At 48.9% G+C, this 27,405-nt stretch overlaps 1 protein-coding gene across 1 annotated transcript in view; it reads left to right on the forward strand.

The window, feature by feature from the left end:
- The window catches only part of SMAD6 (SMAD family member 6), a 39,105-nt gene extending 14,028 nt beyond the window's left edge, over positions 1–25,077 (forward strand). Inside the window, exon 4 of the mRNA XM_088172705.1 lies at positions 24,099–25,077. Within this exon, the coding sequence (XP_088028831.1) occupies positions 24,099–24,640 (542 nt within the window). The 3' untranslated portion in view covers positions 24,641–25,077. The remainder of the gene's footprint in view (positions 1–24,098) is intronic.
- Positions 25,078–27,405: the final 2,328 nt, after the last annotated feature.

Here is a 27,405-nt window from a genome sequence, read left to right on the forward strand (position 1 = left end):
GGCACAGGCTGGGATGCTGCTCCCTGCCCTCAGCATTTTGCCTTTCAGGTTATAAAAGCCCACGTATGAAAAGTGCCAAAAAGTCAAATTCCCAACAGTGCAAGAGAGAGAGAGAGAGAGGGATGTGTAGAGAGTTTGTTTTGCCCTTCACAGCAGTTCTGTGTTCCTGGGGGATGCAGGAGGTCTTTGCTGAAGGTTCGAGGAGCCCACGTGCTCCTGTCCTGCAGCATCCCCCACCCTGTCCAAGTGCAGTTCCCAGAGCAAACCCTGGACCAGAGCCATCCCTCCCTTCCCAATGGCAGCTCATGGAAGTGCCCTGGTGTCACATTTGCTGTCCCAGCTGGACACTGATGCTCAGCTTGCAGCTTGGCCATGTCCCTGCCTGGGCTTGGAAGAGCTGCCCTCCCCTTCCTGTGCCTGTGTTTGGTTTATGGCTTTGGAGATGTTCCTCCTCCTAAGTGCTTGTAGCAGCTGAGAGGGATCAGGCTGCCCATTCCTCCAGGCTGGAGAAGCTGGAGTTTCCAAGCTGCTGCAGGGGAATCTCTTGATGCCAGGGATGCTCAGGCAGGATTTCTCACAGTGGCTCCACGGAAGGGTGGGAGACACAGCAGTGTTGGTTTTATCTGTGTATTCCATGAACAGGAGCAGAACCCGCCAGCAGAAACGCTATTTTTCAGCTCTTTCCATTTATTAAGGTCTCATTTGCTAAGATTTTTCCATGAGAGAAGCCAAAGAATGTTAAAGACTTTTTTTTTTTTTTAATGCCAGCTGCTTTGTGCTTTCACACACAGTGATGCAAAGTCCTGTTGTCTGTTTAATCAGGGGAAAAAAAGGTACCTGCAGGGAGCTGCAGCTCTGGGTGGTGGGTAAGGCTCTGGCAAGAGAAATTGTGGCTGTCCCATCCCTGGAAATGTTGGATTGGGCTTGGAGCAGCCTGGTCTCTGGAAGGTGGGATGAGCTGAGCTCTCAGTCCTTTTCAACCCGACTCATTCTGGTTCTCTGATAAGATTTAGATTGGATTTATCCCAGAGGGATGGACGTGCTGTGCTGTGCAGAGCACATCCCTTTTCTTCCCTTTCCTCCCTTTCTTTTCCCCTGCTGGCTGCTCCAAAGCCTGGCCTGTTCCTGTTCCTGAGCGTGGTGCTCACACAAGGCCCCGTTTGTGCAATCCTGCACCAGGAAAAGCCAAGTTTGTCCACGGGGAAGAATGAGGCACTTGATTCATCCCCCCCTGCGTGAGGCTGTGGGGTCTGGGAGCATCCCTGTCCTGCACAGGGAAGGCAAACACAGGCTGTGGTGGCTGGGAACTCCCGTGGTTCTGCTTTCCCTTATTCCTGAATAAATGTTGTTCCTTTGGAAGCACTGCTGCATCTTCCCCTCAGCTCTGTGGCAAACACAGTCATTATGCCCTGACTTTTTGCTTGGGGTTCTTTTTTTTATTTTTTAATTTTTTTTAATTTGTTGCTCTTTGAACCCTACGGTGAGACCTGTAGGTAAAAATGAACTATGGGTAATTTTTTTCCATCATTCTTAAAATTCAGAGAAGTCATGACATAACCCAACAGGAGCTCTCACCTTGGAGGTGTTTAAGTGTTTAAGGAGGGAGCTCTGAGCTTGGTGTGGTGGGAGGTGTCCCTGCCATGGAAGGGGGTGGAACAGGATGGTCTTAAAGGTCTCTTCCACCCCAAACCATTCCATGAGTCTGTGATCCATCCCCTCACCATAAGCAAAGCTTTGCCAAGTCTCGCAGCAAACAGTCAGTGGTGTTTATAAAAAGCTCAGGCTCCAAGATTAGATCTTGGTTGGGTTTGTCTGGTGCAGCAGCTTGGAGTATCCAGCTGTGGAGAGAAGGAGCAGATGTGAAAATGGGCAGTTGAATGTCTCAGACCCAATCCCTCCCTCTCTATAAATTCTATGTCTGCAGCTGCCACGGGTCTGAGCACAGTAAAACTGAACCCAGCAGGTTTTGATTTTGGGCTGTTCTGGAGAGCTCTTTCTGCTGAGCTTTTATGAAGCCCTGAAAACACAACACCTTTTCCAGAGAGGCTGTGGGTGCCTGGCTTGGTGCAGAGCAGTCTTTGGTGGCAAGGTCAGGCTCAGCTTTCCTCAAATGTCACGGAGTTGCTTTCTGAGATCTGCAAAAAAAACCCCAGCAGAACACACAAAAAAAAAAAAAAAAAAAAAAAAAAAAAGCCAACAAAACTTTATGAATCGACCAGGAAGCCAGTAAAAATTAGTAGTAACAAGCTCATTTCAATAGGAATGGGTTTGCTGCTCTGCTGGCTGCCAACCATTTATGAGACTGGCCGGGTGCCGGGTCCAGCGCCGCATCCCTCACCCTCCTGCTGCTGGAAATCATTTGTGACTCCAAAAAAATAAATAACACTATTGTGGAGCTCGTTTTATGGCTGGGGCCTGAGCTGGGTGGCAGCTCTGGAGCTTACAAGCCCTGGCTGGGGGCTCTCTGCTCCATCTCAGGTGGGTTTGCAGGGTGCAGGTGAGGACACGGGGTGGGAGCTGCATCCATAGCACGTTGGATTTGTTCCTGGATCTGATGCCAGGGTGGAGAGAGCTGGGTCAGTGTGGCTGTGCCAGTTCAGGGGTGTTGCAGGGAACGTTGGGTGTCGTGCCAAGAGAGGTTTAGGATGGATATTTGGGAAAATTTCTTCCCTAGAAAGGCAGTTGTGGAGTCCCCATGCTTGGAGGGATTTAAAAGCCACGTGGATGTGGCACTTAGGGACAAGTGGAATGGTTGGAGCTGCTGATCTTAGAGGGTTTTTCCAGCCTTACCCATTCTGGGATTGCTCCTGTCTCTGGTGGGGACATCCCAGCCCCTCCAAACCCCAGGGTGGTGTCCCAGTGAGCCAGGTGCTGCCTTGTGTGGAGAACCAGACCCCAGACCCCCATTTCTGCTTTGGCTCATCTTTAAACACCACAGGAGTTTCCAGCATGGGAATTCACCTGACTCTTCCCTTTGCACTGGGGCTGTTCCAGTGCTTGCACCAAGGGATGTGTGTGACTGAGGAGACTTCCAGCAGAACAAGGAAATTCCTGGGAGAGCACAAAGTAAGGTAAAGATCCTGTGAGTACAGGGAGCTGCTCTTCTCTTCCCCCATTGCTGAGTTATTTGAATGGAAGGGAAATGTCAGCAGAATTGTATTTAAAAAAAAAAAAAAGTCACTCCCACTTCACAGGTTACAGACTAGGAGCACACTGGGCAGCTTCTTCATCACTGGAACAAGAAAATGGGAGTCATTCTTTATTCCTCAGTAATTACAGCCACATATTTTGAAATATCCATGTATTTTCCATGTTGAATGGCCAGTACAGACCTTCAGAGCCGGATTGAATTCAGCTGTGCTTGAAAGGGTCGGTCATTTGAGACTTCCAACATTAAAAGATCTTTGCAAATTAGTTTTGCTCTTGCCATGCTGAATTTGTTTGTGTAGAAAACCTCAGTAGATTTGGTATGTGGCTGTCTTTGAAGGGTTGTGCTTCAAAGGCTGCAGCTCTGGGTGTTTTATGTGCTGAGCTCTGCAGTCCCCCGAGCTCTGCTGCCTCACTGGCAAGTGGCAGCTCATGTTAAACCTGCAGGAAGGAAAAGCTGAACGTGGCTTTTCAAAGCCTTCAAGGAAACTGGATGCCCAGGGCTTATTCCTATAGGAAATGGGTGCTGGAGCTGCATGTGATGGTGTGTGTCATTGGTACAGCCCCACGAATGGTTCTCTCCATCCCTGTGGGTGAGAGGAAACCTGGGTGTATTTGGAGAATTTAGGATAGTTGGTCCCAGAGAATTCAGCTGAGATCTTGACAGTGAGAAGCCAAACACAAGAGATTCAGTTGGACCATAGCTAGTGTTCAAAAAAAGGTAAACAGCAAAAATAATATTGTGAGATTTCCTGACTTTTGGCTTGAAATCTATTTTTTTTCCAAAGAAATTGAATCTCAGAAGGGAAAATGGGAGAACCTGTCTCACATCCTGCACTTTGGCATGTCTAGATTAGGTCTGTCACCAAACAGGTTTTGTTGGAGTGGGGCAGGAACCCTTTCCCCTCCAGCCTGGTGTATCCTGCACATCCCAGCACGCTGAATTTTGCAACTGATGGCTTTAAAACACAGAGACAGTGGGGGGAAAAACCCATCAAATAAAAGATGTCAATGGAAGGGCTGAAGGGCTGTCACCTCCCAGAGCCCACACAAAGCTGTGGAAGGTTTTTGTGAGCAGAGAGTGCATTGTCCACTTCAGCTGCTCCATTCCGGGGTGGGAGTGTTGGGCTGCCTGGAGCTGCCCTGGCTGGGTGTTTGCAATAAGATCAATCCAGGTTTAAATGAGGACAAACCAACCAGCACCAGAGCATTGCTGGGAGCCAGCAGATAATCCCAGATCAGCCTGGGGCTGGAGCGCTGGCGCTGCCTTGCAGAAAGCGCTCGTTCTTCTCCTCTTCCCCCTTTCCTCCCTCTCATTGAGATTTCGACACAATATTATTTTAATCCCCATCCTCTCACCCCTCCTCCTCCTCCCCCTGCCCTTCCCTGCAGGCTCTCTCCCCCCATGCAGGCTGCAGAGGCTCTCAATGAGAACCAGCTGCCTTCCAAAGCTGGTTCCCCTCGGAGCGGGGCCGGGCCAGGGTGAAGTTGGCACTGTGTGGGTTGTGCCTGCCTGGCTCTCCCCCAGCCTCCAGAACACTTTTCCTCCTGGCTTTGTCCTCTCTGAATGGTGTTTGTCCTCTCTGAATGGTGTTTGTCCTCCTGGGATTTGGAGCCATCCCACCTCGGAGCATCACTGGTGTGCTCGTGGGTTTGGGCACAGGCAGCAGCTGGATTTGGGATTGGGCCAGGGTGAAGTTGGCACCGTGTGGGTTTTTCCTGCTTGGCTTTCCCCCAGCCTCCAGAATGTTTTTCCTCTTGGCTTTATCCTCTCTGAATAGTGTTTGTCCTCCTGGGATTTGGTGCTGGCTTTGGAGCCATCCCACCTTGGAGCATCACTGGTGTGCCTGTGGGATGGGACACAGGGAGCAGCCGGATTTGGGATGTGCCACACGGCTTCCCAGCTCCCTGCCACCTCCAGCCATCACAGCACAGCCTTGTTTGGGTGAGAGGTTGTTCAAAAATGGCTTTATTTGTTTCTTGAACTCTTCTGTGGGTCAGGCTGCCTCGGTGCACATCCCTAGGGCTGTGTTTGGCTGTGTGTTGAGCACAGGAAGCATCCACTGGGATTTGGAGTCATGGTTTCCACCCTGCTCAAACACCCAGGAAGGTTTTAGGGATTCAGGGGATGCTTCCAAGGCAGGCAAGTGAGTGGAATTGGTTCAGACATTAACAACTCACGTGTGCCAGCTGCATTAAGTACCAAACTCCTCACATCCAGCCTACAGTGCCCCAGGACAGTGGGGAGGGTGGGCACAGGTTGGTTGAACAGAGGGAAGGAGCTTTTCTCCAGTCAAACAGCACAGGCTTATCTTGGAGCTTTTTTTCCTTATTTTTCCTTTAAAGTTGTGCTTAATGCTTGTATCACATGAATAAACTGAAGTTGTGTGTGTGGTGCATAAAGAGCAGGCAGCAGAAATGTTTTTCTGAAGTGCTGGATCTTTATCCTGGATTAAGTGGTGGCACAGGGATGAGACCGTGGATCCAGTCGTGCACACTGGAGGTTTGGTGGTCTCCAAACTACAAAGGCAACAGTGAGTGTTGAGTGCAGATCCACTCCCAGACTGGGAGCATCAGCTTGGATGCCTTGGATTCATTCCCTGAGCTGTGATGCAGCAGACTCTGATGCAGAAAGAAATTCTCACCAATTCAGCAATTTCAGAGCTTCCAAAACGGGGTTTTTCTAACTCAACCCAGCAGGTCTGCGAGAAAGACAGGGGATGAAAAAACACTTCCTTCCATGTGCAGGAATTCCAGAGTGGCCCTTGGAGACCTGTGGCTCCTTTTCCCAGGTGCCACCCAGCCTGGTGACACTCCCAGTCACAGCCGGGGGGGGAAAATCAAGGCTGGCTCTTTGGAAATGCAGCAGCTCAGGAGCTCCCAGAGCGGTGCCTCTCTGTTCCAGTGAGGTCGTGGGTGTTTATTTGAGGGAAGAGCAGCTCAGCCAAACATCCTGCTTTTAAACTCTGCCTCTGCAGCCCTCAGAAAGATGCCTGCAGCTATATTTGTGTGCAGCCTCCAAGTGCTGGGCTCTGGGCATGGATGGGATTTGCAGGGAGGGCTTAGGAACAGCCTCCCGTGTTTTGGGGTTTCTGCTGCATTGAAAGCTGGGATTTCCTCATCATTGCACTGGGGAGCTGCAGCACACTTCCATCAAGATATCCAGTGTCAAGCAGGGAGCTGGGTGTCCTGCAGGGCTCTGAAAATCCCACTTCCCCAAGCAGGGTGTTGGAGTCCTGAGTTTTGAGTCAAAATAAAAATCAGTGGGAGCTGCCAAGTTTAGGGGGGGGAGTCTTGGTTTTGGGTCAAAACCGCTGTGGTTTTTTTCCCCCCCCCTTGTTTCAATCCCAAGCACAGCCCTGCCAGAAACTCAGCTCAGCTTCCCCAGCAGAATTAGGGATGTATTTATGTTTCAGGGTTTGTCAGGAAACCTGAAACCAGGTGAGTTTGGCCAAGGCTAGACTCTGCCTGGGACAGGGGGAGCAGGACAGGGATGTGCCTAAGGGAGGGCACAAGCAGGACTTATTTTTGTAGACATTTCATAGCAACAGGGCTAAAATAGAGCTGTTGCTCTGCCTTCTCCATTGCATTGAAAGGAGACCCTTTTCCTGCTGAGCAGAGCCCCTGTGGTGGCTGGGATGAGGCTCTGGGTTGGCCACTCACAGGGTCCTTGAAGCTGCAGGAGAAGTTTGTGTGAGCTCTTCGTTTTAACCATTGATTCTGAAATAATGAGCTCATGAAACAAGAGTTTTAACTTCACCCTGCCCTGCACACCACAGCATTGTGCTTTTCCAGCCCCTCACTTGTGCAGGTGTAGTTTAATGCCACCACTTACACATCAGTTCTCTGTCTGCAGCCAGAATACCCTGATGTATTTATTCTCACAATCCATTACCAGCTCGATTTCCTATCCAGAGTCATCCAGGCAATAACACATTACCCTTAAGATTTGAGTTCCCTTAGTGAGATGTTGCTTTTGCATGTGATTAAAGACCTAATAATGTTTGGACCATTTTGATGGTGTTTGGGTAGCAATTCTTGCACTTAATCTCAGATTAATACAGATGTCCATGTCTGAGATGGGGTTTTTTGGATACTTAACTGCAGCCAACAGGGAGAAAGAGCCAGTTGAAGGGCACAATTCATCTTCTTTCTACAGAACAGAGCAGAAAAGTCATGCCCCCATCATTCCCTGCTGGGGAATGCAGGTGGGGAGAGTCTGGGCATGTTCATATGGGTTTGGGGATGCTATGATTTATCCTTGGATCAGCTGAGCCAGCAGAGAGGATTTGGGTGGTTGTGAGGCACTTGAAATGAAAAAAAAAAAATCTCTATTTTTAAAAGAGGGAATTGTAGGATGTTGGCCACTGGAACCGATGCCTTGGGGTTTTAGCTTTTATATTTTTCAGAATCTCTGCTGCTTAGCGTGGAACTCTGAAACTTCATATTAGGTGTTAGTAAGGTCTCTTCACAGGGTAGTTAGACAAAACAATTCCTTTCCTAGCTAGAGAATCAAGGACAACTGATACCCAAAAAGCAGAAACAATGGTGAGGGAAAGGGGGCAAGCCTGGGGCCTCAGACTTCATAGTCTGGGGCTGTGGTTGGATAATTAACCCCAATGTGCAGATGAACCAAAATTTATAAAAGTGTAAAAACTCGTGACCAGGACCCATCTTGGATTTGATTTGTGTGCAGCTCCTGCCAGGCTCTTACACTGCCCAAGGTGAATCCTTTCAATAAATTCCTATTTTATTCCTTTTGCTCTGTCTGGTCTCTGTTCCAGCTCAGCCTTTCCAGGCAACAGAACAACCAGCAAAGTCCTCTGTGACTTCCACCAGCACCATCTCTGCTGCTTCAAGGCTGGCTGGGAGCGTGATGTCATGGGCAGAAAATAGCTCCTGTTGTTATCAGAGTAAAAGTTGAATTTCTTGTCATCTGCCACCCCTTCCAGCCCTCCCTCCCTGCAGGAACCTGTGAGCACACCCCCAGCCCCTTCCTGATTGTTTTTCCAGCCCCATTACACAACCCGAGTTTGTTTGGATTTGCAAATTGGTCCCGAGCAGTGTCAATAGCTGGAGATACACACAGAGGGGAACGGACTTTATTTGGGTTTTAGGGCCTTCAGAGTGAATGGTGCCAAAATAAATAGGGAGTTTTATCCTGGGCCGTGTTAAGCAAACAGGCCTGGGAGCTCCTGGGGAGAGGTTCAGTGGAGAGCAGCAGGGATGGAACCATCAGGGATGGAACCATCAGGGATCCCGGGACTCATGAATGTCCCCTTGAGCCTGGGTTGTTGTTTTTATTCCTTAATGATGGATTTACAAGGAAATAAGGACATCAGGGTCAGCAACGGCGTGCTGGGTGACTGAGCCCAGTTATCTTCTGGCATTGGAAATCACATTTTATTTATCGAGCTCTGTCTTTGGAGAAATTCAGATTTTTGTTCCTCTGCTACCGCTGCGTTGTCCTGCAGTAAAAACCTCGCCAGCATTTCCATTCTTATTGACTCATGGCAGGTTTATTCCCATTTATCATGGATGTCCCTGCAGTTCCTCGTTCCTCAAAATTTTGTGGCAGAGTTGGGACAGGCCAGGTCAGAGCTTCCCTGCATTGCTGGGCTGGAGCCTTGGACTCGGTGGTTGCATGAGTTGTACCTTCTCAAAAAGCTCGAGGAATTCAGATTTTCCTCTTCTTGGGGCTGTTTGAGGCACTGGTGACAGAGCTATGCTCTCTGTCCCCATGAGCAATTCTGACCTCATCACTGACAGCACCCTGGAACATCCCAAGAGCTGCTAAAAAAGACAATTTGAACACCCAGGCCAATTTCTGTTGATTTTCAACTGTCTAAATACAACCACGATGAAGTCAGTGGAGTTGCTTTGAATTTCTGGTCAATATTTGGAGCAGAACCCGGCTGTGCCCATGTGCAGCATGGGAGGATTTATTTGTAAAAAAAAAAGAGGAAAATATGATGGGGTTTGGAGAATAAATGGGAGGTGGAGAATGAGACTCAGGCTCTCATGTTCTTCATGATTTTTTTACCATCCTGCAAGAACTTTCCCTTTGGAAAACAGGTTGCCTCAAGTGGCCCTGGTGGCTTGCTGGGGGCACTGGGTTATGACAATAAATAAAAACCAACAGCGCTTCTAGAAATGTGAGGAATGTGAAAATGTTTAAATGATTTAGTACCAGAAAACTTTATTTAAACATTTAATCGAAGAACACGCTTTCATCTTTAAAACATCAATGTTTGAACTCCCATCCAAGTTTTTTTCCAGACTTTCTATGTACTTCATCATATACAACAGCAAGCTGTGCTTTGCACAGGGAATAAACTTCCAGTTCCCTGATTCCATTTGTTGTTGTTGCCTCAAACACTCCTAAATTACGGTAGAGAAGCTGTTTTGGGGAAAAAAATCCTAAATATGTTATTTCCTATGTTAAATAAGGTCTCATTTGTTTGGAGAATTGGAGCTGGTGAATGTATCCATAAAACTGCAGGGTTTCCTTATGGAAACCAGCCTGGATACAGATGTGCCACTCAGCACAGGGGGTGTTTTTCCCAATTCAAGGGAATATTCACCTCTGGGAAGTTCATCTCCCCAAAAAGCACCACGGGAGAGGCTGGCATGGGTGGGTGGCACTGGTTTGGTTGCAGGAGGGATGCAGGAATGGGCTCTGATGAGCTGGGCTCGACTTCAAACCTTCCACAGGCATTGAGGGGAAAAAAAAAAAAATAAAAAAATTTCATTCTTAAAACGAGCATTAGGGGATTGTTTGTGAATTACATAATTTTTGGAGTGTAAGAGCTGTGCTTTGAAGAGGAAAATCCTCAGGGCTCCATGCACACCACCACCCACCAACCATCAATAGGAGATTGTTTTCCACAGCAGCCACCCCGCAGCAATGACTCGGTGCACGTAACCCTGCTCCCTTTTGGGGTGAGCCCAGGGGATCAGCTCAGTAATGATTTTTCCTGAGATTGTGACCTCAGGGCCCCTTGGGTGCAGCATTAGCATTGGAAATGTCCCTGTTTGTGTTCCTGAGCGTGCGCAGCCGGGCCCTGCCGTGCTCCGCTGGGGAGATTTATGCTTCCTAAGTACATTGTAAAAGTTTTATAAAGTAGCTTAAATATTTACACAATAAGCATTTAAGGAAACAGTTATGCTTCTAAAGGAGCTGCTGATCCTTTGGGTCCATCAGACCATGGACATGAGGGTTTTTTAACTGTCTGACCTCCAGGAATTGCTTTTTTTTTTTTTCCACCTAACTGGTTTTAAGCAGGCAAACAAATGGAAACTCATACACAGGAACCTATAAATAATGTTAATGACCTGGCTTGTATCCTCAAAAGCCAGGAAATTTAGGAGCATTCCGGTGAGCTGGCCCTTTGCTCACTGAAGGGTGGAAAGCGTAGCTGGGAGGATTCCTCCCCAAAATCCCACTTATCCCTGCCCTGTGGCAGTGGGAAGCCATTCCCTGTGTCCATCCCTTGTCCCTCTCCAGCTCTCCTGGAGCCCCTTTAGGCACTGCAAGGGGCTCTGAGGATTCACTGGATCCTTCCCTTCTCCAGGTGAACATTCCCAGTTGTCCCAGCCTGGCTCCAGAGGAGCTCCAGCTCTTGGTCTCCTCTGGAATTGCTCCAGCAGCTCCACATCCTTCTTTGCTTTGCTCTTCCCTCAGCTCAACCACCTTTCTTCTGCTCCCAAATTTCCTTTTGCAAGGCTCCAGCGATGCTGCATCTCCGGGGAGCTATGAGAGGCCCATGCAGCTTTTATTTCTTGCTTCATCCAGCACCAGGCTGTGAAATTGCCTGGAATTATCCCCTCAGGAGCTGCTCCATCCTATATTCCGTACGAGTGGAATCCTGGACCGGTGTGGGTGGGAAGGGACCTGTGAAGATCAAGTCCAGCCCCCATGGATGTGTTAATAGATGGGAGGGTCCAACCATTGCTCCTTTGCTCGATCTGCTTCGAGGAGAGCATCCCAGACCCCTTGGATGAGCATTTCAGGCCAGCAGGGAATGGGGACCCCCCAGGGATGGCAGGGGTGGGTGCTGTGCTCCCCTCCCCAGCAGCACCCACCTCCCTTTTCCTTGTTCTTCCTGAGGCTCTCGGGGTTGGTTTTTTTTTTTTTTTTCCTCCTGCTCGCACGACAAACGGATGTTTAGATCCGAAAGGAAATGGGATTGCTGTTTGCTCGGCTCCTCCTGGAGCAAACAGCCCTTCAAAATAACTCTGGTGGCGTAAGTGCCAGGAAAAACAGCAAAGCCAAAACCTTGTAAGCAAATAATTGGCCTTTTTGTGAGAGGGCTCCTCTTCAGCTCCAAGTTTGCAGATCAGAGCTGCTCTTTTCACGTTTTGCTTTGAGGTTTTGCAATTCTTCTCAAAGCAAACAGATCCAGTATGTGCCAGATGGGGGCGGGGGGGGGGGGTGGGTTTTACTGATCCTGGAGTGCTGCTTCCAGGTGATTCCCCTGGGACGTGCAGAGCTTTGGGGTGGGAAATCAGTGAAATTCTGGAGCTCAGATCTGGACCCGGAGTGCTGAGTGTTGCCCTGGAGGAGGTGGCCCCAGAACGGTGCCCTGGGGGTGTCCTGTCCCTGTCCCTGTCCTGCAGGGATGGCTCCTGCAGGGCCCTTGGCCAGGGCTGTGGGAAGAGCTCGGCTTCCCCACGCAGCCCAGCCCAGCCTGCCTGAGTCACCCCGGGCAGGGAAAGCACTCAGCAGGTTGGGAAAAGCAGCTGGAAACTCCCTGGCTGCCCCAGGGCTGAGCTTTGCCCCAAAGCTGCACCTTCCATTTGGGAAAAGGGGGCCACGACCACCCCAAACACAGAGGAGAGCCCAGAAGAGCTCCCCAGGCACATCCTGTGCCTTCAGGGATTTCTTTGGGGTTCACAAACCCAAATCCTGCCCCTCCTGTGGCACCCACAGAGAGGATGGGGCTGGTGCAGGGGAGCAGGGTGTGTTTAAAACACACCAAGAGATGAAGTGGCACAGACTGAGCTGTTCCTCAGCTCCACAGCCAGCTCATCCCGGATTTCAGCTTCCAGGGAAAGGGGTGGAACAGAAGCTGCAGCATCACTGGGATGTCCCTGAGCCCTCCTGGCTCTGAGGGATTTATTGATACCCTCACCCATCACCCACCAGCATCCCACGGTGGAAAATCCTAAATTTTTTAGGGTTGGTAGATCTGACACAGAGGATACAGAGGTGGGAGCTTGTCCTGCTCCCTCTTCATCTCCCTATGGAAAAACTCGTTTGAGTAACAACTGCAGGCACTGAGGTGAGGTGCAAGGGGAGCAGGTACTTTTTTTAAACTTTATTTTATTTTTTCCTTTGGAAATGCAGCCTCTCACAGCCATGCTGTCACAGTTAAAATAAGGTTTAAATTACAGGGCTGGCTGTGGCTTTTTCCCTTTCTTTCAGAATTTTTGCCAACTTGCAATTTACTTAATGAAATCCTGCTATTTCGTTTAACGGGGATATTTTTTGCAGATGTTGATTTAACCCAGCTTTATAAAATATGTGAACTGTGCAGTTTCTTTCCTATTTTTAACAATTTAAATATTCTAGTGCAGAACTTGACAGAGTTTATAACACCAATATCTGTTTGTACCATGTAAGAATGGGGTTGAACGATGAGGCTTCCACATCATCCACAGCCCCATCAGAAACTGTGTGAAATGCTGCAATAATGGGCAAAAATTACCCCGAGTGAAAATTTGTGCTGCTCATTGGAGCTTCGTGAATGCATTTCTGGAAAAATATCTGACCCTGGTTTTACACCCAGTTATTCTTCAGGGTTTTTGCAGGGGGATTCTCTACATCCATGTGGATTCTTTATATGTGTGATATATATGGAATGAGGAAAAAAAAAAATGGGTCTGGTTTAGGCTGGTGACAAGCTGCCTTTTTAATGTGTAATGCCTGGTGTTTCCCTCAGTATTCCTTACTTTACTTTTTAGAGTGGATTTCCCTGGAGGGGAGGGAAGGAATCTGAAATTTCTCCTCCAGTGCTGAGTGGAGGGAGTGCAGTGTTGAACTCATTATCCCCAAGGATGCCTTCACGTGCTCCCTTAATCTCCCTGGCCTTGATATGTACAAAGAGCCCGACCTGCTCCCCTTCCTCTCCATGGGAAGGTCATTTATTGCATTTATTTGGTGCTTCTTTTGCACTTTGTGAGCTCAGCTTTTGCTTTCAGCTCGTGGAGGAGTTTGCAGCCACAAACTCTGCATAGACCAATCCTGGAAAGGTTATTCTTGAAAATTCAGCTCCCAAGAAAGATGAGAGCTTGTCATAGGAAGGTGGGAAAGTTTTTAATCCAAATAGTTCCACTGGCTGTGTCCATGCTATGATCCACAGGATGGAGGGACAGGGCACAGGGAATGGCTCCCCACTGCCAGAGGGCAGGGATGGGTGGGATACTGGGGAGAAATTCTTCCCTGTGAGGGTGGGGAGCCCTGGCACAGATTTCCCAGAGAAGCTGGGGCTGCCCCTAGATCCATGGAAGTGTCCAGGGTCAGGTTGGACAAAGCTTGGAACAACCTGGGATGGTGGAATGGGATGAGCTTAAAGTTCCCTTCCAACCCAAACCATTCTGTGATAACTCATTAATCCTTTTCTCCTAGAATATCCCAAGCCAAGCTGGAGTTGTCTGGGATTCATATTAGTGCAGCAGGACAGGATGTATTCCATGGAGTTCTCTGTGTATTTTGGCATTTTCCTATTCCTCCCCCCGCTTCTTTTTTTTTTTTTTTTTTTTTTTTTTTTTAAAAGAAACTGTGGTTTGTAGAAATGAAAACAAGTCCTTCTTGGCCAGGGAGGGTAATTGGTGTGAGTCACCTCCAGTCTCCATGGGCAAGTACAGCGTGAGGAATTTGGTCATCTGGGAGGTGACACTGGAAACTGGGGACTTGCAGAGGCCACACGTTGCTGCCTCTCTGGGCTGCACTGATGCTCTTCAGTGCCGTGGGTTTCATGCAAATACATTGATTTTCATCCCCTACCCCTACTTCACACCAATTTTCTTGCTGTTTTTCTGCACTTTAATAGGTTTTACAGCACCGTTCCAGGGAGTATAAAAGTGTGACATTTGGACTCAGTGATTTTAGAGTTATGGCTGTAACAATTCTACAATTCTAAGAAAAGATGTGTTTGATCTTCAGGGATGATCTTGTCCCAGGTTAGCAGAAATGGATGCTCTGTGCATCCATTTCTCTGAGCTGCTGATTTGTGGATTTTCCAGAAGAGGGACAAATGGCACAAGGGCTGCAGATCCTCTTGCTTTGCAGAAGATGCCAGCACAGCATCCTGACTGCTCCCACTGTGGATGTGAGGGACCAACCCCGGGGCTTCAATCCCGAGTTGCTGAAGTCATTGTTTAGTCTTTGCTTGAAGTGGGAGTGAGAGCCCGTGGATGCTGGCCACGGGCAGTTGTGAGTGGAGCTTGCTGCCTGCTTGGGACGGCCCCAGCAGATGTTTACACACCAATACATGGAGCAGCTATCGGAAAATCTGGCGTGTGTGGGTGCCCACGCAACCCTGGGCACGTTGGAGGAGGGCAGGAGCCACCCCTGTGTTCCATTCCACCTCTCCCTGGTGGGATTCCTGCACCAGGTCCTTTCCCAGGTCTGCTCACCTCAATCCCATCCTGGCTTTCAATCCCTTTCACCAGGCAGGAACCCCGAGACCTCCCTGTACAGGTTCAGCCTTTCAGCATGACCAGCTTGGCCAGCACACCAGAGGGATTTGTTTCCTTACAAAGGCCACGCTGGCACCCAAAATCCTTTAATTCCCTGTAAAACTCCAGCAAATCCGCCACGAGCGAGGACTTGCAGGAGCCGTGGGCGTCGTGACACGCGGTGGCAGCCCCGGAGCCCGAGGTGCCTGCACAGACAGAGAGGCTCTGGAGAGCTTTATCAGGAGCAGGATCTTGGGTTCTGGCCAGGGAGAACAAAGCCTGAATTCCCATTCCACTCGCAGCCCCTGTCTGCTTCCCATATATGTGAGGGTACTGATACCGTGCTGGAAAAAAAAAAACGCCTTTTTTTGGGGGGGTTGCTGGGGGAGGAATTATCAGATGAGGGGAGGTTTCAGTGAAACCCTTTTGGAAGGAGGGTTGGGTTGGAATAGAGGACACAGCTGGTCTGGGGTCTGGGGTGAACCCTCTGGCACAGGGTTGGGTTGAAAGCCAGAATTCCCAAAGTGAGGTCTCGTGTCTGCCCAGCACCGGACTCCACACCCAGCCAGCCAAGGGGGAGCAAAGCAGCTCATTCCCAGGTTTTAGGGAGAAAAAATTCCAGGTTTTTATGGAAAAAAATTTGTGGGGCTGCTGCCTCTGGCCCCCTCAGGGAGCACCCTCTGTCACAGGTTGTTTTCCAGGTCGGGGATGGTTCCCTAAAACTTCCTCAGTCCTTGATGCTCGCAGTGGTGTTGGCACGGAGCTCAGTCTGCCCTCGAAGGTGCCACTGTGGCTGCTGAAAAATCAGGGTGGCCTTGGGTATTTTCAGCCCATTTGCTGCTCCTCAAGCTCCTCTGGAAGCCATCAGCTCTCATTCTCAGGAGTAAATCCCATGGAGGTGTGAGAGCAAGGGGAGGCTCTTGCTCCAGGCTGGAATGGCTGGGGCTGGAGCACAGTGCAGGCTCTCCAAATACATCTGATGATGCTGTTTTGTTTGGTATTGCTTTGGTTTTCCTCCCAGGGTGGCAGCTCCACTCATTTCTGGTTAGGAAACTAAAAAGTTGCTGCAGCCTCTGCCTGCTCAGGGTCCTGTGTCCTGTCCAAGCTCCAAAGCCCAAAGTTCCCATTTTCCTGGTATTTTGGGAAATGTATTTTCTGTGATCAGCAGGGACATCTGAAGGAGGCCTCATGAAAGGGGAAGCTGAGCATTCCCCTCTGGAAATGGCAAATTTGGGTCGTTCCTGGAGGGAGCTGAGCTGTAATTTGGGGTTGGGCTGTGTAAGGAGGTGGGGAAGGGCTGCCTGGCCTTTGCAGGACAGCATTCCTGGTTTGGAGGAGCTCAGTGCCCATGGATCATCCAACAACTGGATATAAAACACAGCCAGTGCTGGGTCAGTGATCCTGCTGCTGCTGGGGACACTCTGATGTTCTTAGGAAATGTGGAAAATGAGGAGGCTCTAGCAGCATCTCTGCATCTTCTTCATGACATCCTCACCACCTCGACCTCAAAAACAGCTCCAGCCCCTCAGTGCCCCCCTCCACCCTGGGAGAAACCCCTTCCTTGGGAGTTTAATGATTCAGGATTGGTGCTGGGGGGAGCCAGCAGGGTTTGGTTTGGTGCAGCCAAGGCCTCTGGCCCGTCCCCCTGTGCTGAGGAGATTCCCAGGCTCGTCTCCAGCACCCAACGTGCTCTTGGCGAGCGGCACGATGGAGGAGGGAAGGGGTGTTATTCCTGTTTCTCTTCTGAGGGACCTACTAATTAGTTTCTGCTTTTAAAAGGCTTTGAAGTGCTCAGCCGAAACTTCTCTGGGAGTGAAAACTATGATTATTTATATTTATATTTATATTTATGCCATTTCCCAGCCTCGGCCCCGCTGCGGGATGATCCCCCTGCCGCAGCTCCGGCCGCTGGGAGGATTATCCCGCTCCCCCAGGGGATTCTGACAGCTCCTCCAGCTGCTCTGCCAAGCCAGAACAGCTTCCAAAAGCTGGGGAGAGCCCAGGAGATCTCATTTGGCCACCCCAATCAGTGCCCATCCCACTGGGATGTGGTTGGCGTGGTTGGAATTGCAGCCCCCGGATTGATGAAGAGCGGGCGTGGGGAAAGGAGCCTTGGACATCACAGCAGTGCCTGGAAGGGAATTCTGCCATCTGGTGATTTATTGGGTGATTTCTCCCAGATCCTCAGTGTTTTTCAGGCTCCAGGGGAACAAAAAAGGGATTGCACACATTGTTGGGTGGAGGACCTGAAAATGTGCGAGTTCTCAATGTCAAAGTGGGAAAAAAAGGGGAGGTTTTCTCCCCATTTTTGTGCCGGCTTCCCTCACCCTGCTTGGGAATGAACCTTCTCTCCTGCGAGTGGAGCTGCTGCCTTGCCAGGAGCAGGCAGAAGAAAAAGCCAGTCCCAGGAAGATTTTCATCAAACCTCTGGATTTTACAGAAAATCAAAACAGTGGGGAACCTTCCCTTCCCCAACCTTTCCCCTGTGCTTTGCACCAGCTCATTTTTCTCCAGCTGGTTGGGGCACAGGGGTGGATGCTCATGGAGATGCCAAGCACGACCCCAGGGTTTTGCTGGGTTTGGCTTTATCCAGGGCTGGTTTCCAAGAGGGAAGAAGTCCCAGCCAGGCTGTGGTTGATGACAGGTCTGATGCTTTCAGAAGTGGCAGCCAGCGTGGGCGGTGACGTTCGGGGCTCCTTTTGAAGCTGTTTTTACATTGTTGTGTTCCCTCGGACGTGCCAGGTGTAACGCAGGTACCTGCACAGCCCAGGAGCTGGAAAAGTCATGGATGTGCCTGAAAACTCTGAGCAAGACAAGCTGACGTTCATGGAAACTGTTTGGATTCAAAAACATTTCAAAAACATCTCACCTAAATCTCTGAAAACTTTGCTGTTTAGAAAGAACACATAAAAATGTCGGTGAAAAATACCCGAGTTGGGTTTTTCCAGTTTTCACCCTTGGCTGAAAAGTCCTTTCTAAACCAGGAGAGTTGTGGGGAAAAAGTCATGCTAAAATACCTTAAACTCATGTTCTGGACTGTGGATTTAATGGCCAGGGAGAGTCCATTAGGAGAAAACTCCTTGAGTTTAGCTTGAAAATAAGCTAACTGATGATGACTTCCAAATTTCCGGGCAGAACTAAACATGGCATGTGTTTTGCTTTGAAGGATATAAAAAAAAAAAAAATTAGCATGAGCTGATGATTTTGCAGAGTGGTTTCTTTTATGCAGAGAAAATTGTTTTCATCCTCATTCTTGGCATTGGCTCCCTGTCCTGTGTTGCTTTTGTTTCTTGGGCTGCCATGGAAATGTCCCCCTTTCCCCCCAGGCCTCTCCACACACCTCTTGCACCGGCTCTGGTGCTTGTCAGACCCTTTTTTTTGAACTAATTTAATTAATTAACCCAGCGCAAGTGTTCTTTGGAGTTAATCATCTCCTGGGTTAACAAATTAAATCTGCTGGCAGAGGAGGCTGGGGAACAGCAGAGCTCTGCTCCAAGGGAAGGGTTGGGAGAGGAGGAGGAGGAGGAGGATGGAGGATGGAGGATGGAGGATGGAGGATGGAGGATGGTGGATATGGTGGTGGGGAGGGCTCTTCTCAGCTGTCTTTCCATGGTTTTTGTGGGATAAATGAGCTGAACTGGTGTCCCTGGCTGCCCAACACGAGGAAGGTGCCTGGTGAGGATGGAGGAGTTGGGACCCTGCAGTGACACCAGATGAATGACAATATAAAATCACGTTCTTGTGTGATAGTTGACATAGAAGCTGGGCTCAATCCTTCCATTCAGTGGAGTAAAGCAGGAATCTGGGACAGAGTTTGTTGTTCTGCTTGGCTGTCCCTGTGGCTGACCTTGGCCATCAGCTGGTCACTGCTTTTCATGGCTCTGTGAAACCAGGGAGAAGCTGTTCTTGGTGAAAGCTGGGACATCAAAGGATCCTCTGTTGATGCTGGGCTTGAAGGAGAATGTCCAGGAGGAAAAGCAGGGCTGCCCAGGCTGCTGCTTGCACCCAGTGCCTTTTCCCCTCAGGAGCCCCTTGTCCTTCCCTGAGAGCACCTTCCTGCTTCCCTGGAGAAACCAAGGCATGGGGACTGAGCTGTCCTGTCCTCACCATGATTTCGACATGGAGCAGCTCCTGCCCAGCCTCCTCTGCCTGCTCCCTGCCAGGTTGAGGATGTTGCCCTAAAAACACACGCTGGGACCAAGGCAGGGCTCCCCAACCCCTCCCAGGTGGCCCCAGAGTCCCAGCCAGGGCTCCCAGTGAGGGTGGGCAGCCAGAGGTGGCTGCTGTGTGTCCCCAGAGGGGCCCCCCGTGCTGGGGTTGGTGCTGGTGGCAGGGGGGCTCTGGGGGGCACAGTGATGCATTCCAGCTGAAACTTGTAAGGCAGAGGTATTTTAAGTATATTGGCTTAAAGAAAATGGTTGTGAGCTTTGCTGGGGCAGATTGACAATTAATTTTTTTCTTTCTTTCTTTCTTTTTTTTTTTTTTTTCTTTTTGCCAGGCCATAAAAATTCCATTTCTGCTGTGGAAAGTTTTAACCCCTTCTTTACCCTGGTGCTTGTTTCCAAGGGTATTAATGGGAGATTATTTTAACTGATGGCTCCCCAGTGAACTGTTAATAGATTTTGGGGAAATGTGTGTGTTCTTTGTGCTGGGCTTTTTATCTGGACCTCGTTCACAATGACCTGTGTGTGGCTCTAACCTTCCTGCTTCCCTGCTCCTGTGTGCTGGGCAGTGTAAATACAGATCTGTGCTGTGGCAGAGGGGAGGAAAATGACTGAGCCTGGGTCTCTTAGTCCAAAAGTGGAATAAAACTGAATGGAAAGGTGTTGAGGGAGGATGTAAGTGAGCTCCATGGCCAGTGGAGTGTGAGGCTGCCCTGTGACACAGGAGTACAAGAGGGAGGGACATGGAAATGGGGAGTGGGCTCTGTGGTGTGGGGGACTTTTGAATATCCTGCTTCGTTTCCAGGTTGCCCAGATGTGCATTCGAGTCCCCTTCACATCTGGAGAGTGCAATGATTTATTTTTCATGTGCATGGTCTTCCCTATGGGCAACTCTTCAATGTGTTTTGAGAAGCTCATCCTTGCAGCCATGATCTGAGAGGGCCATTTGACCTGCTGGGAGGAGGTTTTGGTGGCTTTGGAAAAGCCAAAGAGTGAATCAGAGCCGTTTATTTCATGTGTTTCGTGATCTGCCCATGTTTTCCATGCTGCTTTTAAGTGCAACATCAAGCAGTGGGACTGTGCAGCGTTTTGTTTTGGAAAAAAGCATCTTTCTTTTCTCTTTTAAAACACTCCTTTGAACTTTACTGGCATAAAATGCTGTCAAATCACAAATAGTCTCAAACCTCAAGTTATTTTCTTTACCTCCACACTCTGCAGGGAGCGACAGCAGCAGTGCTGCTAACACCAGGAGGATTTACAGTGTTTGCTCTCTGCATTTATTCCCAGACCCAGATTCCTTTCGCCTGAGCCACGCAGGAGCCTTTTCCCTTTAAATTCTGAGTTTGATTCTCCTATCTTGTTCCTTTATCTCCAATTGTTTGAATTCACTTTGGGATGTTCTGCGAGGCTGCCGAGGAGGAAGCGGAGGAAGGAGTAAACACAAGGCAGAGTTTCAGCCCCTCCATCTGATGGATGAAGGTGGCTTTGATGGAGGAGATAGCCCTGACGCCAGCCCCTCTGGAGCTGCTACAAGTTGTAGCTGCTTACAATGATAGTTGTTAAAAACCCGTCCTGTACCACTGCGGGGACTCAAATATTTTCCTTTCTTCAAAAAGAACGTTAACAAGCCCGCCTCTGTTCCAGCAGAAGTGGGAGGAGGGGGGGGAAAAAAACAGAACAAAAAGTGGATTTTCTTGTCTGTTCATAAAGGGCAGCGTGGAAAAAAAAGAGGAGGGAAAAGTGGAATATTTATTTAAAAGGCAGAGGAGGAGGTGGTGGTGTGCTGGCCGCCCCTGCTCTCTGCAGAGTGGTAGTGGCTAATAGCTGGAGGCAAACTAATACTTGGCAGGGGATGAGACACAGCACAGGCCCCCCTGATTTGGGGGCTTGCTGAAGTGCTTGTTTTATGTCAGGGCTGTGGGATGAGTTCATCTTTGCAGGAATTGGTTGAGTGCACTGGGAGATAAAAGGAGGGAGAGGAACCCACCAGGGCACGGGGAGTGCTGGGAGAGGGACCCTGCAAAGCTTCCTGCAGGCAGGGGCTGCTCAGATGAGCCTGAGCTGCCTCCTTCCAGGGGTTCATTTCCCTGTGGGTTGATTTTTTATTTTTTATTTTTTTGTATTTTAAAGACTTTCCTCTCCCCTGGCTAAAAGAAGTAGGTTGAAAGGAAACTTCTCACTTCTTGAAGTGCAGTTACCTAAAACTCACGTCCTCACCTGTTTGAAGGAGCACAGGACAATCTCCAGGGGTGCTGTGAGCTGGCAGAGCTGGCACTGCCAGGCAGTAGCTGTGGGGTGACAGAGATGAGGGGCACATTGGCAGGGACATGCATTCATGGGTGGATGGAGTGAAATTCCTGCCACAAGTTGCACAGAAGTGCTTTTAATAAAGCTATTTCCATGTGAAAAGCCCTTCTCCTATTTTCATGGATGATTTTGCTTAGATATTTCCCAGTTCCTGGAAAGCAGAGATGGCACCAGGGCTGTTGGCACTTGCAGCAGAATATTTTTGTAGGATAGGCACTGTTTTCCTCCAGCTTTACTTTCCCCTCTTGTACATTAATTTGCAATAAACCATGAGAAACTCCTATATAAATGTTTATTGCTGACTGTTCCCCTGATTAATGAAGCTGCTGGGGACACTGGAGGTTTGAAGTTGTCCCATCCTTAATCTGTAAGGGAAATGCAGAGGCTGAGCAGTAGTTTCTCAAAAATGTAATAACAAAACCAACATAGCTAATGGGCATGGAGGGCTTTGAGGAGGTTGGGAGGTTAAACAGATGCAGAGCTCAGTAATTGCTACCAGCCTCCAGCCCCAGCACATGAAAGGCCCTGAGCTGGTCTGTAGCCCCCAGATCATTGGAGTGGGACAAGAGCAGAGCTCAGCGTTTGGGGAGAGCTTTGGAAAGGTTTTGGGAGCATCTGTAGGATGTCCCAGGGGAAAAATGGCTGTGGAGACTGGATGAGCACCCTGGTTTAGTGGAAGTTGTCCCTGGTGATGGCAGGGGGGTGGACTGAGATGGTGTCCCCAAAAAAGTGTGACCTGTGATGGGTGAAGGAGAAGAGACTGACATGGTCCCCCCAAAAATGTGATCTGTGATGGGTGAAGGGGCTGCTTGAGGCTGATGAGCGTTGCCCAGAGCAAAGGACATCCTGCTCCCTCCCTGCCTGCCCCATCACCCCTCCCCCCTGTCCCTCCCCTGAAATTTGTATAGTTACAACTCCAGTTAAACTCCAACAAAGCCGCTTAATTCAAAGCTGGTTAATGGGGAGGGGGGAGCCCGGTGCCCTCCGGGGTAATTTGAGCCTGAAAAGAAGCGGGGCTGGAGGGCTGTGCCTGAAATCCGGTGCATCAATGGGGGCTCTGGAGCAAAATAATGGCATCACCCCGTGGGTGAGTTAATGGGACATGATGGCACGGAGGCACCGGGGTCAGCAGGCCATGGGCACGTGAGGGATTGTCAGGGAGCTTATGCTGGGCTCGGAGCACGGCTCCTGCCTGCAAATTCCATAGTGGTTTTCTGTTACCCGGTGTGGTAGGAGCAGGAATGATGTTCAGCAAGTGGTTAATTCACCCTCTTTGGGGCTCTTTCTTTTCCTGTCTTCCTTCTGGAGACATCATAAATTCTGGAGGCATCATAGATTAAACAGATTTCTGGCAGCCTGCGTCCCCTCCCGTCTTCCCTGAATGTAATTCCTAGAAAGAAGAGACGTTTCTCATTGTCTGGAGAGAGTTCCAATGGGTTTTTAGAAGGACATGTATAGTTCATAGCAGCTACTCCCCCTTGGCATGAAACACTTCCTCAGATTTCATGTTCCCCGTGGGAACATCAGCGTCGCTGTCAGAGAATATTACACAGAGGAGACACCCGGCGGGTCACTCATGCAGGCACGTCCCCTGGGCTCAGCTCAGCACAAGCTGGGCTTGGAAAGTGAGGCTGCAGGAGCACAGGGGTGCTGGGGAGGTGGGAGGAATGCAAATATCCTGAGGACACGTGGATCCAGCTGCTGGATGCAGGATTGGATGTTAATTGTAGAGAGAGAGATGTGCTGAGCTCATGGGCGTCCTGTGGGGTCTCCAGCCTGGGCTTGAGCCACCGGTCTTGGTGGCATTTGACATAATTAAGACAGGATTTGAGTTGAGCACAAGCTTTGGGTTGAAATGGACTTTGGGTTGAGCACAAACTTTGGGTTAAACAACTTTTGAAGTGAACACAAATTTTGGGTTAAATACAAGTTTGGGTCGAACACAAATACGGGGTTGAACTTGAAGTTTGTGTTGAACAGAACTTATGGGTTGAGCACAGGTTTTGGATTGAGCACAAACTTTGGGTTAAATACAAGTTTGGCTTGAACATGGAGTTTGTGTGGAGCACAAGTTTTAGACTGAGCATGAACTTTGGGTTAAATTCCAGTTTTGGCTTGAACACAAGTTTTGGGTTGAGCACCATCTTTGGATTGAACACCAATTTTGGGAAGAGCGTGGAATTTGTGTTGAACACGAAGTTTGTGTTGAACATGAGGGTTGGGTTGAACACCGGTTTTGAGAAGAGCATGGAGTTTGTGTGGAACACAAGGTTTGGGTTGAGCACCATCTTTGTGTTGAGCATGAAATTTGGGTTGAACACCAATTTTGTGTTGAACACATATTTTGGGTTGAACACCAATTTTGGGAAGAGCGTGGAGTTTGTGTTGAACACAAGTTTTGGGTTGAACACGGAGTCTGTGTTGAACATGAGGGTTGGGTTGAACACTGGTTTTGTATTGAGCATGAAATTTGGGTTGAACACTGTCTTTGTGTTGAACACAAGGTTTGTGTTCAACACAAGGGTTGGGTTGAGCACCAGTTTTGAGAAGAGCATGGAGTTCGTGTGGAACACAAGTTTTGGGTTGAACCCCAATTTTGGGAAGAGCGTGGAGTTTGTGTGGAACACAAGTTTTGGGTTGAACACAGAGTCTGTGTTGAACATGAGGGTTGAGTTGAGCACGAGTTCAAGCTCTCACTGCTCACAGCTGATGGATGGGAGGAACCATTTCCCAGCCTCCATCCCTGTGTTTTCCCAGGTGATCCCAACATTCCTGACCCCCCCTCTCTGTCCCCCACAGATGCCAGCACGTCGCCCGATGCCGTGAAGAGGAGCCATTGGTGCAACGTGGCCTACTGGGAGCACCGGACACGCGTGGGCCGCCTGTACACAGTGTACGAACAGTCTGTCAGTATCTTCTACGACCTACCTCAAGGAAACGGCTTCTGCCTCGGACAGCTCAACCTGGACAACAGGAGCGAGACTGTGAGAAGGACTCGAAGTAAAATCGGCTACGGGATTTTACTGAGCAAGGAACCGGACGGGGTGTGGGCCTACAACCGCAGCGAGCATCCCATCTTCGTCAACTCGCCGACACTGGACATCCCCAACTGTAGGACTCTGATTGTACGTAAGGTGATGCCGGGCTACTCCATCAAGGTGTTTGACTACGAGAAGTCGTGCCTGCTGCAGCACACGGCAGAGCTGGATTATGCAGACGGGCCCTACGATCCCAACAGCGTCCGCATCAGTTTCGCCAAGGGTTGGGGGCCGTGTTATTCCAGACAGTTCATCACGTCGTGTCCTTGTTGGCTGGAGATCCTACTCAGCAACAATCGATAAGCAGGAGAAAGGAAAAAAAAAACGACAATAAAAAAAAAAAAAACAAACCCACACACACACAAAACTTAAAAAAAAAAAAAGAAAAAAAAAAAAAAAAGACACAGACTATCCCAAATATCATCTACCTAGATTTAATATAAAGTTTTATATATTATATGAAAATATATATTATACTTGTAATTATGGAGTCATTTTTACAATGTAATTATTTATGTATGGTGCAATGTGTATATGGACAAAAAACAGAAAATGCACTTTGGCTTATATAATTCTTTCAATACAGATTTTTAAAAAAAAAAGAAAAAAAAACAAAAATTATACAGCAAAAATAGGAGAAAGCCCTAATTTTGATGTATGGTTTTTTGAAATATTATTAATACCCAGACAAAAAGCTAATACCAGTCACTCATTGATAATAAAGTATTCGCATTATGGGGGGGGATTTGTCTTTTTTCTTCCCCCCCCCAGCTGAAGTTGGGAGCAGTCAGGGGAGTTCCAGGGGGCAGCTGCTGTCTCCCATCTCAGCCAGGACCCTGGAAAATCAATGAATGAGTTGGAAGGCTGCAGCTGGCTCCAGGAGGAGGGTGAGTGAGGCCAGGGAGCCCTGGGAGGAGGTGAGAGGAACATCTGGAGCTCTTCTCACTCAGGGCTGTCTGACCTCTCTGATAGCACAGAACAGGGTGAGGATGAGGGTGCACATCCATATTTGTGCAGGTTAATCTTCATCAGTGGAGAAAAGCAGAATATTCCACGGTCACAAAGCTGCCCAGCAGGACCAGTTTGGATTTTCAGCCTTAGCCAGGGGTTGTCTGGGAGTCCTGCACGTTCCAGACGTGTTTTGATGGTTGAGAAATCAAATGGAGGTTTTGGACAAGTCATGGTTGGGTGGATCCTCCATTGGAGCATGGCCTGGATTTCAGGAACGTCTCCAGTGCCTCGGAGGAATCGTGAGCAGCTTTGTCCTGTAGATCTCCCAATCTCTCATCCAGGCAATAAATGATCCAGGAGTGTTTGGGAAGAATATATTTACTCTGAGGAGCAGCTGCAGCCAAAAAAATGTCCAGCTCAGATGTGCCTGTCTCAGCTGATTTATTCTCCCTGGAAATGCTGGATAAAATCAGCCCCTTTGCTCTGACTTGTGCTGGGCCTGGCAGGGGCAGGCTGGACACGGGCTGTGCTTGGTCAGGGAAGTTATTTATTGCCAGGGAGCAGCTCTGCCAAGTCCTAGAGTTCTGCTCCAAATCCCTGTGCCTTCGATTTCCATAAAATCCCAGTGACTGGGAAGCTTTCAAGGTTGCAGAGGATGTTTTTGTCACCTTCGTATTTGCAGAGCAAAAGATGCAAACTCAAAGAGTTAATTAGGGCTTAAATTTACTACTCAAAAGCTCTCCTGGTGCATTTTGGCACCTGGCCCTGGTGTTCCTGCCACAGCCACGAGTGAGGATGGGGAATCACAGAATTTTGGAATCACAGAATTTTGGAATCCTGGAATGGTTTGGGTCGGAGCACACCTGAAATCTCATCTTGTTCCACACCTTCCACTATCCCAGGGTGCTTCAGTCCCCATCCAGCCTGGCCTGGGACACTTCCAGGGATATGGAGGAAGGTGGAGGCTGCATCTCACAGGGAAACACAAACCTGGGTGGGTGCTGGGAGAGATCCGAGCAGGGAATGTTGCAATGACATTCCCGCAGTCATTTTTCAAATTATAACCATATTTGATGTTTAATTGGGACCACATTGGTTGAATTCCTGCAGCATCAGTATTAATACTTGACATCATTAATTTTTGTTTGTGTTACAGCCATTCTTAGGGAACGGTGTCAAAACATGTCACTCTCATTTAAAGCAACTTTCAAGAGCTTTGCAGGGGTTTTTTTATCCCTTTGGCTTCGGTTTGGTGGGTCCTGCCAAATCACCCACCTCCCTTTCTGTATCACTTTCACACAGTCAGTCAGGTCATTTGCATGTTTTAGGGAATTTTTAAAGAGATTTTTATTAATACTGTCCTCATTTTACCTGGGAAGCACCAGTAAAATTTGCTTTCCCTGTTTCCTTTTTCCCAGCATTTCCCACCACCCACACTCACACTTTGCTCCCTGTTCTCCTCCTCCTCGTGCAGCAGTGCCACCATTTTCCACTTATTACTCATTTCATCCATATTTTGGACAAAAAAGCACCAAGGATGGATTTGAGGGTTAACTCTGGGCTTTCCCTTGTGCAATCCACTGATGGTGCTTATAATTCTCTTTTTTTCATTACTCATACACTTCCCCAGGAATAAATCTGGAATTTTATTTCACTTGACAACAGGGCTTTAAAGGGAATAAAAAAGGATTTTATGGTGAGGCAATGAAATAAGACATCAAGCATCCTTTTCTGTCTCATTTTGCCCCTTTAATACCTTATAATCATTGAAACTTAGAGCTCTTTAAAGGAACTTCAGGACTTCAAAGCTATTGAGCTGCACACTGGACCCTCTCAGAGCTCAGCTGGAGCCTTCCCTGTGCATCCCCTGCACTGGGGTCGGACCTGGGGGCTGGGAATTGGCCCCTGGAGCAGCTCTTGGGGTGGTTGTGGGTGGAGGGCCACTTCCATGGGGAAAGAAGATTTAATTCCCTGCCAGGTTTGCAGGAGCAGCTGGGCATGGTTGGGTTTGATTGATGAGCTGATGGGATTCTGCTGTTTGCCCCAGCCCCTATAAAAGCAGGATGGTCACACACTCCTGAGTTTCTCCAAGGGGGATTTTTTTCCTCTTTCCTGCA

The sequence above is a fragment of the Sturnus vulgaris genome, chromosome 13 (assembly GCF_052056855.1).
Source record: "Sturnus vulgaris isolate bStuVul1 chromosome 13, bStuVul1.hap1, whole genome shotgun sequence".
Lineage (NCBI taxonomy): Eukaryota > Metazoa > Chordata > Aves > Passeriformes > Sturnidae > Sturnus > Sturnus vulgaris.